The sequence below is a fragment of the Taeniopygia guttata genome, chromosome 3, assembly GCF_048771995.1.
Source record: "Taeniopygia guttata chromosome 3, bTaeGut7.mat, whole genome shotgun sequence".
Lineage (NCBI taxonomy): Eukaryota > Metazoa > Chordata > Aves > Passeriformes > Estrildidae > Taeniopygia > Taeniopygia guttata.
Genome location: NC_133027.1, coordinates 68,685,037 through 68,701,306, shown reverse-complemented (window position 1 = coordinate 68,701,306; position 16,270 = coordinate 68,685,037). Strand labels below are relative to the sequence as shown.

The 16,270-nt window shown below is 36.1% G+C and overlaps 1 protein-coding gene across 2 annotated transcripts in view; it reads left to right on the top strand.

Moving 5' to 3' along the window:
• Nucleotides 1-16,270, top strand: part of FMN2 (formin 2) — a 158,814-nt gene that overhangs the window by 131,672 nt on the left and 10,872 nt on the right. For both annotated transcript variants that reach the window (XM_030268221.4, XM_030268218.4), the window contains 2 exons: nucleotides 1,418-1,567; nucleotides 16,181-16,262. In XM_030268221.4, the coding sequence (XP_030124081.4) occupies nucleotides 1,418-1,567; nucleotides 16,181-16,262 (232 nt within the window). The remainder of the gene's footprint in view (nucleotides 1-1,417; nucleotides 1,568-16,180; nucleotides 16,263-16,270) is intronic.

The following is a 16,270-nucleotide window of genomic DNA, read 5'->3' as shown; positions in this document are numbered from 1 at the left end:
TTTAAAAATGAGAATGTTTTCTATATTTTTATGTGCTACATCTTTGTTGCTCAACCTCTTCCGTTTTCTTTAGCAGATGGAAAAATTAATTGAAAATAAGGAGGAAAAAATGTGATGTAAAATTTGATTGGTAAATTGATGTTAAATTTTTAAGATGTAGGCTTTTTTATTCTGCAGTATGATAATATATGTAGATGCTTATTTTTCAGGTTGGACAAAACAACTGGAATACTCAGGTTTGAGAATTAGGGTAAACATTTTCTTGCAGCATTTGTGAGACTGATCACAATGTGAATGGCTGAATCTTTGTATGTTATTTTCACCATTGTAATCCGTGAATGAAGATATAACTTCTTTGATTAAAATTACATTTCCATCCATTTAGCTGGAATTGGATTTTTCCCCATAAGTATTAAAACTGTGATGTATGATTCAGAGAAAATTATCATAGGAGTCAATGAATAGTTATAGATCAGTGAGCAAAGCACCTACCGCTGTATTTCAAGTGAGAATTTTCTATTGCATTTTTCATAAAATAAGCAATTACCCAGTGGCTTAGGTGTTGAGCTTGAGATCAGGAAAACATTCTTAAAATCTCTAGTATTTACAAAACATATAATGAAAAAACAAAATGGTCTAATAGTTAATCAAGCAAAGTTTTAAAAAATAATTATTCTGTACCTTCCTGTGACATTCCTGAAATAAAAAAAGAAGCAGTTCAAACTCAGAAATACATTAAATTTTGGTTGCAGTCACAATCCTCACTCAGTGTGGGAAATACGACCTTTGCATTTCAGGAGTAGCTTTTACTTGAGTGGTAGCTTATGTGTTTGCTACACTAGTTTTACTCTCACTGTGCTCAGAAGGGATTGTTGGATTGCTCTGGTAGTCACAATGGGCACCTGTTTTCTAGCACCGCTGTTCCTGGGCCAAGTTTTCTGTTGCATCATTTCTTGTTTAGTACAAAGCAGGTTTGAGTTTTAATATTTCTGTGTAGTCTCCAGCCGAAGCTATTGTGTTGTAGCGCAGACCTAACAGAACTTGAAGTTTATTTACAGTTCTCTATGGGCTTTGACTCTGTGTTTTGAAAACAGCTTTAAACACAAGAGAAAAGCAGTATATGGGTTGGTGTGGATATCTGGATTTTCAAGGCTGTAGACAGTGTGTTCATTTTAGCTTTTCAAATGGAAAATACTTTGGTCAAAATTAGAAACTGTGATAAATCCCAGATCCCAACTTTACAGAAGCATCATCTTAAATTGTGTACCTACTTATATATGAAGAGCTCAGAACTGTTATGTTTTTCTATTTTAGATCTGCTACCAAGAATAATTAAATACTATTTCAATGTCAAGTCCAAAAAAAAAAAAAAATCAGTGGGTACTGAAGCATTTGCTATTTCTGCTTTCTTTGACAGCTTTTTGGAAACTACAGCCTATTTCTCTATGAAACCAAAAATGGGTGAGAAGGAGGTGTCCCCACATTCTTTCTTCAGTATTTGGCATGAATTCAGTTCTGACTTCAAAGACTTTTGGAAGAAGGAAAACAAACTTATTCTTCAAGAAAGGTACGTTTGTTTGTTTGTTCAAAGGCTTTTCTCAAAGAATGTTATTGGGAGCAATCTCACAGAAACCAGTCAGCCACACTTCATTAGCACACAACCTATTGAATGCCTTTTGGAGTTTTCTCAGGTTTTGTTTTTTTTAACAGATAATGACACCCACCCTCACCACCCCCAAGCCCCCAGTCATCCTAATTTTTGAATGGAATTTTAATACCAGTTTGTGCTGAAGTTTTTTGGGTCCATTACCTGAACAGTGTTTTTGGCACAGCATGTAACTACTATGATACTATGAATCCAAGCAATGGAAGACTTAAGGCTTGAAAGTTGATTATTTAGTCAAAGAAAAGTCAAGGCATTAAGACACGGCACATTGTAAATATTTGTTTGACAATGTTGGGAAAAAGGAAGACAGAAGGAATAAGTCAACCCTGTGGTAAAAAAAGACTCAGATTGAATCGTATTGCAAATCACAGCCTGGGTGATGGGGTACACAAGAGCAAGCGTGGTATAATATGGCATAAAGAAATGAGACAGTAGCTTTGAAAATCAGCCAAGGTGTCCGATCCATGTTTTAGAAGAGTTAGGGAGTCTCAACTCATCTGCATGCAGATACTCCATTGTGGTCACCCTTTGTAAAAATTATGCCAAGAATTAATCTGTTGTTTAAAAAGTAATAAATGTCATATAAGGAAAAATTAAACATATGCAAACATCTTAATTATAAGCATTGTTATATAATCTTACAACTGTTAGCAGCTGGAGTTGAAGCTACATCTGAGCATAAACACTGGTGGGATTGAAGCTTTAAATTCATTAAATTATTGACATCAGCCTGTTATTAGGTAATTTGACAAGAATAGACCCTTTTTTCAAGTGTACTCATCCTATGTAATTGTCACAGACATCTGACTACTGGTTTAGAAAGCTACTGAAATCTTTCCTGAGGCACCTAGTCATTGACATAGTCAATGTCGTGGATACCATATATATTTGCTGGAAGTGGGTACATTTTTGAATATGAAGTGTCACAGTGAAAAAACTGGATTCTGCTACTATAGCAAAAGCACGATGCAAATGTTAACACAGCACAGCAGATCTCTGGGGATCTCGTTCATATTACTGACTGTCTGAATTAATTTTATGTAATTAATGGTATCTCTGAAACTAATTTAAGTGACAGTTAAATAATATCTTTGATACAAGGATTTAGCTGCCTACTTAACACAGGTTAATTTAGTGTCGTATATTTTACAGAAAAGGATTTAAGCAAAATGTCCTTTTATTTCATAATACTAAGCTATTTTTCTTTTTTTAAAAATCCAAAAATCCTCCAGAGATCTGCTTAAACATCTAAATCTTAGGAGAAGAATGGAATTGAGATACAATCATTTGACCCTCTTTGAGTTCAGTGTATATGTATACTAAGAAGATATGTTGAACCAGCAGAGAAAAAAGCCAGTCTGTCCGTTCTAGGGCAAGAATGGTTTTAGCCTGAAAGGAACTGAACATGAATAACCTACAAAATGGCTGCAGGGGCAAGATGTGACAGGGAAGGGAAAGGGCAGTGAGAAGGACCTCCAGTAGGAAAAGAAACTGGGAGATCCTTTGGAAGAACAGCAGGGGGACTGTTGTTCAGACCTGGATTTGGAACTGCTGGGTTGAAGGAGGCTTTCCCAGGGGGACAGACAGGACTCTGTGGCTCCAGTCCAGGAAGTCACTGAAATTAAGACTAAAAATAATACATCCTGAAAGTCACAAGTAGATTTTTGGTTTGAATTTTAATTTTTACTTGCCTCACCAGCTCTAAATCTTCTGCTCTATTTCATTTGTTCAGGTGAGGCAGGGTTTAGACTTTGGGGACCTTTGATTGCTGTGCTCAACTCTCAGATCTTTGGTACAGTGCTGCTGGGTCAGGTCTGGCAAAGTCAAGCTCTCTTCGTTGCATTTTAGGAATTTGAATGTTTTGGCCAAATGAGCAGTAAGAGTAACAGTTTTTCAAGTAAGACATATCATTTTCCTGAAAATTAAGAATCTTCTTTGGTCAAACAACTGTCTTACCAAAGCCTTTGCACAGAAAATACCTTTTCTCCAATCACAGATATTCAACATGACATCTGAAGTTGTCTGTTAGGCTTTTTTTCTTGATTTCACATTTCTGTCTTTCTTAATCAAAGACAAGATGGTGTGTTATGAAGGTGTCTTGGTACTGAGGAATCAAAGGAGAAAAATCTAAATGGAAAAATGCACATTGCACAGAAGTGTAAGAATGTGCATCATGATGGTTTTCAAAATCTCAGCCTAGATCAAGGGAGCTTTAGGTGACAAAAGTCTGAAAACTGCCTATTGCCACTAAAATATAAATAATCATTTCAAGAAAGTGGATTTTCCCCTTTAGGGAAAAGGGGGAAATTTTGGAAATTGAGGGAAGGGGAAAAATAAAATTGGAAATTCTTGAATTTTTTTTCTGGTGATAAATTTGAGGAGCAGGCTAAAATATTAATGATGACAGAAACTTTCTGTAATTGTTTGTTGGCAGCATAATCAAGTATCAGATATGGTGAGACATTTTCAAAGACTATGGTATGCCACCTTGGTGAGCTATTGACCATGTTTCTGCCTCATTGAACATACTTTATTTACAATAATAATTTATAAAATGTATAGCTTTATTGCCTTGTCTTTTTTAGCTTGATCGTCTTTATCAACCACTGGTTGCTTTGGGTTTTTCTAGAATATTTTGTGCCCCATATGGACTGCTAATAGAGGCTGTTCCTTATTTAGTCTCTGCAAATATATGTCTTACTTCTTTACAATAATTTAACCAAAGGATTTTCATAGATGGTATTTCTAAAGGTGGTACTATATTTTGTTAGTGATAGGTTAAGCGCGTACGTTCTAACAAAAGCAGTCAGATGGTTCTTATTTTAAACACTTTTCACTTGGCATTTCAACTTGCATATTGGTTTGCCAGGCATTTATATGCAAAAGATAAACATTGAAGTGTCAGACTTTGTATTTCCTTATGAGAAGATGAGAAAAGAAAAATGGTGCAAAGTTAAGAGCAATTAATTTTTCTGAAGTTTTCTACTGCTTTCACTCTTCTCTCACTTGAAGTAAAGCAGAACTAGAAAATACCATCTGTAGGGGAAATTATGCATTATAAACTTTTAAATACAGTAGATATAAAAAGAAAAATACATCTGAAAATTAAAGTAAAAGCATAGGTCTGCCAAGAGGCTTTCTGACTAATACTATTTTTTGTGGTCACACTGCAATTAAGGCTAACTAGATCATTCCATTAGAAATTGAAATTGGGTTGTTTATAAACTTTTTGATGATATTTTGTGGAGAGTGATGTTTCTGATGATATATCTATCCTAAATATATATCCTTTTAAGTGAAAATTTTCAAATACTACTTCTTTCTGATGAAGCAACTTAAAAAAAAAAATCCAAAATAAACAAAATCCTGCCAAAAAAAAAAAGGCAGAAAAGCCCACAAGAAAAGAAAAGCTATAATCAAACTTAATAGGGGATGTTTTGAATTTTTCCAGTTGTGTTGTTGTTGTCATTGTCCTTGTCCTTCAAACACATTTATAATGTCTCAGCCATAGTCTATGGTTTTCAGACTTTGCAAACTATTGAGAGGTTTGCTGTCAGTATAGCCTGCATTTTGTGCTTAATCAGCAAGAAAGACTAGAAGAGCTGACATAGTTTCCCTAATAGTTTTTGATGTTTGAAAAGAGAGAGTATGATTTTGAACTTCACAAGGTTCCTGTTCAGCACCCTTATTATTTATACATGAAACTGAGATGTTGCATACCCACAGATGCACGTTGTTCTCTAAATACATAGATAATGCACAGCTGCAGTAACAGCTCTGTAAAAGTCTCCCCTTCTTAGGAAAACTCTTAAACAATCAGACTACCAACCTACAAATGCCTGGTTTTCCCTCCTGTTTTGAAAAAAAAGTGTCTTTTACAAGCTGACCTATAAATGTATCAATCTTTTCCCCATTAATCTTTCTTTAGCTTCTAAAAACATTTATTTACGTTTCTGAGTTAGATGTAGTCAATATGAAGTGCACTATTCCAGTCTAGCACTTCTGTGAGAGCAAGAAGTATTTTTATTTTTCTTGACATCAGCAAAGGCCTGCAGATTGTTGCCCAGACCCTACCATTTTCCTACCAACCAGGAAAAGATATCCTGTCCTAAGGATGAAAGATAAAAAGAGCTCATGAAGCAACATGCCAAGAGGGAAGTCTTGAAATGTTCTAAAAAATTGAAAAGCTAAACAATTGCTCGTCCTGGAAATAAAATATAAAAATACAGTTATTTATCAGAAAATCTCATATTGCTATGGACAACAATGATTCATCTTTAGGACTACATAATTTCTTTATGGCCATGGAATAGACCCTTGCTCATTACAGTAGCACAAAGCAGTGAGTCCTTTAGGAAATTTTATGTTTTAAAGTTCCATTGCTGTCAAATGTTAGTATCAATATTATCAGCTCATAGATACCAGTTCAGACCTTACTAGAGAAGGATCAATGAGGTGGCAGAAGCTCAAATGCAGGGCTGCAGTTCCCCGTTCTCTTTCTCTGGGTGCGAGTGAGGTGTTTACATTTGTTAGTCCTCTTCAGCTCTGGATGTGTTTCCCTCTCTTCAGACTATTTGCTGTTCTAGAGGGCCTGTGCAACTTGGCAAAGATTTACCTTGTATTAGTTGTATTTCTAGATGGGAAAGCTGGAGGAGGAGAGAGCAAAGGGCAGATAGAGGCGCCTTGTAAATGTGGGTATAAGGTACACAAAGGGCCTTGCCTTTGCTAAGAGTTGTGTTGCTGAGCATAGGCTGTGTCAGGGATGCCAGCAGAGGAGAATTCATAAGCAAGGTCAACACAATGGTAAAATTCTGTAAGTCCCTGATATCTTGCATCACACTAAGCTTGATAATTTCTTTTGGCTGACTTTATTCAACCCTTTAACTCCCACGATAAATCTTTGACACATTAAAAATAATCTATAAACTCAGAAAAATGCACTCGTCTCTCAAATGCAGAAGTTGCCCATTCCCGTAAGAATAGCAGTTAAGCTGGCACCTGGTGTGTCACACTGTGTATATCTAGATGAAAGGGAGATTCCTGGCCAGCGTGTCTCCACAGCTCATTGATCTCCCTCTGCAGAAAGACTGGTATGTCTCCCTACAGACTCCTCGGCAGGATGATTTAAAACTTGCTGTTGAGCAATTTAAAGTCTGGCATGGGATATCTGTACGTTGCACAGTGAGGAGCGTATTGGTAAGCTGCCACTTCTGCTTGCAGAGGAGGGCATTAAATCCCATAGCACGAGCAATGTCCTCTCAGAGTAATTTAAGGGATATTTTTTTAACGCTTATAATATGAACCAGTGAGTCAGACTTGAGAGTGAGACATTGAGGGACATGGGAATAGGTACTTGCAAAGAAATGCAGAGATGGAAGAAAATAGAAGAAAAATGTATATGGAACTGCAACATGAGAAGGAAATGATGAACATGTGGAGTATGTTTAGTGGGGTCACATTTTGCTTGGCATGCTCGTGTAATGCCAACCAAAAGCTCCAAGTGTTGTGTTAGTGAGCAGTCATGGGCAGATACATTTGCTGGCGTCTCTTGGAAGCTTTAATCTCAATGTGTTTATTAAACTCTAACCAACTGAGCTGCATGCTGGTAGGCACAGGTTTGTAACTCCGTTATAATGACATGTCAAAACAGAAGATGATTTTACATGACATTCAATTGAATAATTACATGGATCTTCAGTTTTTGGGAGTATTTCAAAATTGTTAACCTGAATAGCTTTCTGATCAGAATATACTGTTATGGGCCCTGGAAAATCTACTTTAAAAAGCCTAAACACACCAAAGATTCAGAAGCCAGCTGTGAGGCAGTACCTCACAAAGACCCTGTTTGCTGTCCAGATAAAAGAGGTTGTTCAACGTGTATGGTTTGTTTTCTTCTTCCTTAGGCGTTTTTGGCAATTAATTTTTCTGTTGTTTTTTTTATTATTATTAATATATCATCGTACTTTGGTTAGGGGAAGGTGAACAGAACTTTCATTTCTTAGCATTGCTTTTGAGGGAAAAGTTTTTAGGGAAAAAGGCATTTGGAGATACATTTCTCAATTGGGATCTTTGGTGGAAAATCCTTTTGAATACCTTAGTCTAACATTTTTCAGCTATCCTGTGTTTTATAAGACAGGAAAAATATTTCCATTTACAGCTGTGAGCCAACTGGTGCTTACAAATATTAAACTTAAATAAAGTGAAGGATCTAGTAGAAAAACTAGTTCCAAATGTGTAATATTTCCTAATTTTTGTGACTTGTGTGAGGTTGGATTCCAGAATGGCCCCCACATAAACAGCCAAAGTTCTTCAGTAGTATCTGTCTGGTGATGGTATTGTATCATGCTGGCACATTATGTTGCATCCTAGAATGTGTATTTTACATGAAAAGAAGGTAGCTAACAATCATCATTTCATAATGAAGTTTACAGACTTTTCATGGCTGTAATGTCAGACTGGGTGTGATAGTCAAAGCTGTAGTGAGAGGATAGGATACCATTATTTCTGCCATGTGATCTTTTCAATCTCTTTTTAACCTTTTCCTGTTCACCACCTCTTGATTAAAGAATGACATTTGTGTATGATGAAAACAGGGGCTGCATATTCAATAGATACTTGCAATGTATCGTGAAAAATAATTATATAATTTTAAAAATTTAAACAGAACTTTTGTCAGGCACTACACTTTTTATACTTGTTAGTGGTTTTATTCCCAGGCAAAATAATCGCTTTGGCATTTGAGGTGCAATAAAGCATTGTAATGTTTTACAAATGAGCAGCATTTGTCATTAAATATTGGCCCCTGAACATTTGAAATGCTCACAAAGGCTTAAAACCTACTGTAACCCAGACTGATCCTGAACTACCAAAGATGTGAACTTCCTTTTTCTGCAGCAGTCTGCCAAATCAGTGAATGGAGTTGGCAAAATGGCAACATCCATTAAGCATAAGTGCATGGCTCTGTGCATGTTTTATGCAATCAGTATAGGGAATAGCCTAATATCAGGGGGATTTCTTATTTACTTGAGAAGAACCTAACTGTGTCTGCAGTAATTTTTGAGTTATTACATAATGATGGATGGACACTTTTTACCTCATGCAGCAAAGTTCAAGGCCTCTTACTTTCCCATCTCATGCACTGGAGATCTTTAATGTTGTGGCTCTCCAGCTGACTTCAGGTTTTTTTATTTTCTCTTCATTGATCCCTTCTATTCATTCAATTCTCATATTTGCTTGTACTACAATTTGGTAGCTATCAATTATCCAATGTAGTAGCCCCAACATACCCATTATAGCAACACTTGTGTCCAGGGTGTGTCTCCATATTCTCTTTAAGAATCATCTTCTGTAGTCTGTTTACCAAGACTTTTCTTACCCTTTTCTACAATTTAGGTATTTGCCTTCTTTTACCCCATCTGCTGCTTAAAAACATTTTACAGCTAACAGAGAGTTTCACACTCCTGTTCACACATGAATTTCTTTTGCTTGCTGATTATGTTAGCAGTTTTACTAGTAGTTTTCCCTATCCTTATCATTTCCTGTTAAATTTCCTAACCAAATTGCCCAAATGTAGCCAGCTTCTGTGAGAGCAACCTGGCTTCAGTTCCAAGAAAAACAGTGGAAAGTGATGACTAGCTTTTCTTAGAATAATTTCAATCTTGATATGTAAAGTCTGTAGAAAAGTGATTTCCATCTTGCCTGAAGGTAGCCAGGAACAGCCTGCAATACTGGTCACTCAGACAACTTAATGACAAAGGTCATGAAATATATTTTAGTGGGGACATGTATATTTGCATTTTATGTTAAAGCATAGCCATTCTTTAAAAGTTCAATTTTTTTATTTCATTACATTTTCAATGTGAAATTCTCTTTAAGGTTAAAATTATAATCTTTAAATCATGTTTTACACAGTATTCTCTTTGTTTTACTTATTCACATCTGTATATCTCTTCATAGACAAGAGAAGAACCCCTAGATCATCATCAAGTGTACGATTCCCAGAGAGAACCAAAGGAAACTAAATACTTCTGAATTACAATACTTTCATAAAACTTTTAAGTGTTTGGGGAAGGGCAGTGAGACTCTGTAAATGGAAAAGTTGAATTTTCATTTCAGTTGGACTTGAAGCTTTATTTTAGGCCCATTTGACATTATGCACGCTAAAAAAAAAATGAAATATATTCCCCAATGTCCAAACTGTTGACTGAGGAGGTATCTTATTCAGGGTCCTGCTACAGATTATTTTCTATGTTATGTGGACAGATTACAGTGTTTTAATCTATTTGTCTGTGGTCCTCTCTGTGAAATTATAATTAATCATTGTGTCTTTCCAACAACCACTGTCTGCCTCATGGTCCTCGAATTAACCATGCAAGGAGCTAGCAGGGATGTCAGGATAGTCTAACACATTATCTCTCTGTTGGTAGGATAAAGTTAGGTTTCATTCACTTGTTTGAGGGGACCAGGTACATTACAATGTACTTCTTATCTATATAAAGTCTTTGCAGTCAGTTACTGAATCATATCTGTGTCATCACTTCAACCCTATTGGCATGAAAGTAAACGCTCTAAATTTTTTTATTCAACTTTTATGTTGGAAACTGTAATTTTCCATTATGGGTTTTATGTATTGGTTTCTCCCTTAGCAAAAAAAATATTTTAAATATTTTAGTCAATGAATAAAATATAGGAACATTACCTGGTAGAGTTTTAAGGAGAGAGTTTCAAAGTTTTCTGCCCTTGAAATCTGAAACACATTTGGTATTTGAAATTTAGTGGAGGATTTTTTGGTTTTATATGTAAAGGTACTATTATTAATATAAACAAGTTTAACTCAATATTCAACCCAGACAAAGCTACATAAAATATTTTGGCAACATTCATTTTATTTAACTGATATAAGCTCTTGGTAGTATAAAGAGTATCAGCTTCAGCCTTGTTTTGTGCTAAAAAATGCAGAATATCTGCAGAAAAAAATGTCTTTTGGTTTTCATAAACTATACTGTCAAGTGTAAAAGTAATATCTGTCTGAGTTTATCATGGAAATTTCTGCAAGCAGCTCTGCTATCTAAGGCATAACTTTCCAGTCCTCTCACTGTGATTACATTTGTCATGTCACAGTGCTCACTAGTGAAGTGTAAGGCAACCAAGCCTTGATGGAGCCAGTAAGAAATTAATCTGCCACAGATACTTCAGAAAAAAATATTAATGTTTAGTGGCAGGGAAGTGGCTACCCCTTCAATGGATTGAATGATGACAGAAAGTCTCAAAGCCTTGATAAGGTTGTGGCCAGGCTGGCTTTTGGTCTAGAAGGTAGATAAAAACACTCAGTCTTTTGGGTTTTTAAGCATGTCTGGTTTCTTTTTCCTGTGTGCATGTTGAAGTGAAACTTGCTTATTCATCTTACAGGCTATCTTTAAACTGAATCATAATTTTTATATGTTTGTCTCACAATAAATATGAGGTACAAGGAGGTGATAGTGCTGGAGAAAAGTTTCTATTATGATGGAAATAAGAAGCTACTTATTTTGTTACAGGTGACAATTGATAGAGACTCAGTCTTATTAAGTAGCAGATTTCAGGACTATAAGTCTTAGGCTCTGTAAGTGACTGACTATTCATTCGCTTGTAGATTTTTTAAATTTTTTTTTAACAGATCCACTGATCACCCAATGTTCTATGTTCCCTGCATGTTTTCTTATTGCTGGGGCTATTTGGAAGTATATTCTTTCTGAAATAATGCAAAAAATGCTTTAGCTAAATCTATTATTTAAGGAGATTCAAGTGATGAACACTCTTAACAAGTATTTATAGAATCTGAATAACCCTGCTCTTCAGATTAATACAGTGAGAGTTAATCAACTCTCTGGTTGTCTAGGCTGGGAGCTCAAGTTTTTGTAGAATTATGTTTTCACTAAGACAAAATCAAGAAACTACTTGGGAAAGGAATACGAGGCAAAAATTGCTAAAAGTAACACAGCTGATGTTGTTTTTCTGTTAAACTAATATGCTCACTTTTGAGCCAGAACTGGCATAAGATAGGACAGGAATTGATAGTAAATGAACCAAAGTAATTTTTGCTGAAATAAAGTGATTTGAGAAGTGGTTGTAAATATGAAGTGGGATAGTTTGAGCATCAGTTTAGCAAACTTAACACACTGGAAGCTTGCAAGTCATTCCCACCACACTTATCAAGTTAAGGGTATCACCTGGCTTCTCCAAGAGCACACCATGTCTTTTTCACCTCCATCTTCCTCTCCCACTCTCAGATCATGCCTGGAAGATCTGTCCTGCTTCTGAGGATTGGTTGCCATTGAGATGATGGCTCTATAAGAGGACCAAACAGCTTCCCTAACAGAAAGTATTAGTAGTGAAGAACTAAATAGTATAAGTAAAAACAGTATTAAATATTTTCAGAGCAATAAATCAATCTGTCACATGCCTGCTTTTGCCTAAGGGTTATAATTCTCAGGAACTGGGGAACACTTACCTTCCTCAGATTTTTCTTCCATAGTCTTCCCAGTGGCAGCCTATTTTTCCACAGAAGGTCTGACAAATGAATACCCACCCCTTTCCTAGGAGTATCTTTTTAACTGGTTTTTTGCTCTTTGAGCTCTGCATTGGCACTGTGGTAGTACCATTTTGGCCTGGAGCTTGGAAATATGTTGTTGTGTTGCTATTGCTTCTCCTTTTGTGATTGCTGAGAGTCTTGTGTTGTTTTCTCCAAAAATCCTTTTTCCTCCTCCCATTACTGAATTAGGTCCATTAGTTTCTTCATAAAGCTCTAGCAACTCACCACAGTTTAGTGGTGAGTGGATAAGTGGATAATGCATTTTTGCACTTTTTTGTCTTAGATTATTTTCTTGCACCTCCATGCTGATCAGGGTCTCACTGAAGTCAGTGGGAAGTAGTGCAGGAAAAGCCTGAGCAAGAGGAAGGTACACAGGGATTTGCTTGCCATTGTAAGAAATATTGCTTGAACCAACCATGAGCTGATAAGCAATGTGCTTTTACCTAAACCTGTTTAGTTTCATGGAAAGATGAAAAAACCATTCATGGCCAATAGAGAAAAACTAATATGACAAAAACTTGACAGTGGCAATTATTTTCCAACTGGACTAAGACCATTGCCCTTACTTCAAGGGACCTTTTATCTGCTTTTCTAGATCACTTTAAACACTGCGGATGCTCCTACAAAATACATCCTTTTCCTCTTCCAGAAGGATTAAGTTATTTTAATTTTACATTTAATAAAATCTTAATTAAGCTGAATGATCAGCCTTCACAAAATATATTTCCATACTGGCAAAATTGCTAGCCACACTCACTGGTTTATGATATGGCCCTGTGGAAGCCTAATAGTTGCCTTTGTTCTTATTTCACCAGTCTGCTGGCTTTTCTTTTTTAGATATAGCTGTAGATTTATACAGTTCTTCATGCTTCTCGATTTAATATGGTCACAAACTAACCTCCTTGAAATGAGCCTTTGGTGTGCTACCTTTACATTTCTCAGGGTGTTTTTTGTTGAAGAAGCATATGCATGGGTCACATGGGCTTCACTGAGTCTCTATCCAACCACTTGGATCTTCCTGCATAGAGAGCAGGATGCGAGCCAGGAGGTTGTGGACAGTCCTAAACCCACACAGTGAGTCAGTGATATGGTTGGAACAGGAACCGAGTGGTTGCTAGCTCTCAGCCGTTTAAGTCCATTAGCTTAAATGCTTCTCATCTTCATTTCCCTTGGTATGAATAAATAGGCTCAAATTCCAAGGAATTGCATAAAAGCTCCCAAAATTTGAGAACCACAACCATACTATTGAGATCAGCACTTCTTACATAACACTGAAATTTGGGAAACACAGCCTTAAGATTGTCACTTATCAGTCTGGAGGTTGTGGATCATTTTCATCTCAGGGCCATAGAAGTTCTGACTTCCTCCTTCACAGGGTGGCATATTATTAACATTTTGCTGTTTCAAACAGAGACAGCCTTTCTCCAAAAAGCTGTTTCTCTAATTGAAGTAGAATATGTAGAGATGCTACACTGACAGTGGCACTTAATGGGACCTGGTCTTTAGAAAACAGCTGTGTTATCAAGGGTTCCTTACTGTGTGAGGATTTTTGTTTGAATTAGCATGAGACCCACAGGGAGCTGTGTTGTCTTGTGACCTGGTATGCTAGCAAGCAGTGGATAATACATCCTGGAAGGGGGAGGTTTAGGTGGGACAAGGACTGGAATTGAAGATTCCCTGGCATTTCCTAAGAATAACATCTGGATCTGTGTGAACTGATTTGGTAAATATTTTTGTACGTTACATATGCTGCCATTTGCATGTTGAGTAGTCTGAATACCTGCATATATTACATTGCTTTGATAAAAGTCATTTTGATAAACTCAATAGTACTTGTATAGTCCCTGTGTACGTACAGGGATTTGATACTAATTTACTCACATGTAAGATTTCATTTTGTTATTTAACTGATGCCTAAAGTGAAGGGAGCAAGCTATACTTGTATTTGAAAAAGAGGAAATTATATGATAGATGTGCTGTTTTATATCTGACTTTGTAAGAGTGGCTTTTGATAGGTTGGAATGTGTCTGAATATTTAGAAAAGATCATGGGAAGATCAATGTCACAGATATTTTTTTTCTCCTTTAGAGAAAAGTAGACATGAAGCAGAAGAAAAATTGTTATAGAAAAAAGAAAATGTCTTGAATTTTTCTTCATTCTGCATCATTCCCATAAGTTTCTATTTGAAGCTATCACTGCATTTTGGCTGCCACTTTTACTGAATCTACTTAAATATATTTTCAAGGTGAATTACTTGGCTGCTTGACATTTTTGTTCTAGGTTATGCTGCAATCTATCTGATTTGCAGCCAGAGCAAAAGCATTACAGCTTGAAAGAATAGGTTTCAAAGCTTTTTTCACCCCGACCTGTGCACATGAAGGTCTCCCTACATTAAAAACATACAAGGCCATCAGATGAAGAGGGCGGCTTGTGGAAGTGCTGGAAAATGGCTGATTCATTAATTTAAATTAATTTTTGGAAGTATACATTTGAAACTTAAAAACAAGGTGTGTCTGGTGAAGTTGAATAAGCAGAGATGAATATGAAACTGTTATTTTTACCATGCTTAGCAGACTCAGCTGGAGTTTTATTTTCAAAATTTTGGCCCTTACCACACACAAAAAATATTCAAAAATAATAGTAACACAAAGTTGGATTCTCACTGTATAGCCTTAGTGAAATAACCACTATGCTAGTGGTCTGGAGATGAACTGCAAGGAACCAGCCAAGGATATATGATTTCTTAATATCATTCAACTGTTGCTTATTTTTTCACTCTTGGATAATGGTGAAAAGTCAGACTAAGTGCTATCTCAAGTCCAATTTTTTTTGGCAAGAGCAAGCCAATATAGGGTTTACATTTTTCTTTTCTACTTTCTTATTTATCAATAAAATTTTCATCTCTAATTAAAAAAAAAATAAAGATCTCACATGATTTAATGTTCTTTTATAGAAAGTGTTTATCTAAGTCTTTGCAGCTCAGAGAATTCATAACATAAATTCATATTATCAGTGTTCCAGCAATCATGTGTGTTTACAAGGTTGATGTATAAAATGAATGAAAATTGTAAAGAAAAGTTTTACAGTGTGACATTGAACCCATCAGCTTGAGTCTGGCAGGCTCCCAGTCTGAGTGTAGTCCTCTGCCTTTCACAGTTTGTTTCTTATCTGCATGACAAAAAGGACATTTTTCTCACCAAAAATGTGGTGGCATTTCACAAGGTCCTAATTCGGTACTGTTTGCCATGTCAGGAAGCACTAAGAAGTGGACCCTTACTTTTAGAACCTCCTTCTCTCTTTACATCCAAGCAGCTGAAGTGCATTCATCCCCAGTGGTCATGTAGCCTTGAGGTTCCTCAGCTTTGGAATTAGAGATGTGTGCCGTCACCTGCATCACCTTGGTTTAAACATAATGTTCCATGGAAATTTTCCACTTTTTTGTTTTTAAAGGTTGAGGGTAAAGACTGGAAATTTAGGTTAAGCTATTTTGCCATTTTAAATATAAACAACAATGGGTGGAGGGGAACATAGCTTGGTGACAAACTTTGTTTAAACTGTGATTGAAGTACTAAGGGTTTGAATAGATGAAGAAATATTTTAAACAGTGCTAAAAACAAAAGGTGTTTTCTTAGCAATATATGCTCTGAAATGTAAACTACATATTATACAATATACTTTAAGCCCTCATACATTTGAAACTTCAGCTGCAGTAAGTACTGATTGCTTTTGTAACTAGAATTGATTATGCCTGTCCGTGTAAGTGCTGGGTATGGCTACAACAGCCCTGGAGTGCAAGAACTGTTTTGTGAAGCATGCTAATGAATATATGGAGAATAAAGTTATCCACTTGTGTCCTCAGGCCTTAACTTGTAAGTTTTATACTGCATTGTCTTTGTAAATCTTGTTAGTGTACAGGAATATTTATAGATTTTGTCTCTCTTCAGAGTCAAAGAAGCAGAGGAAGTCTGCAGACAGAAAAAGGGGAAGTCGCTATACAATATTAGACAAAAACATGACTCTGGAATTGTAAGTAA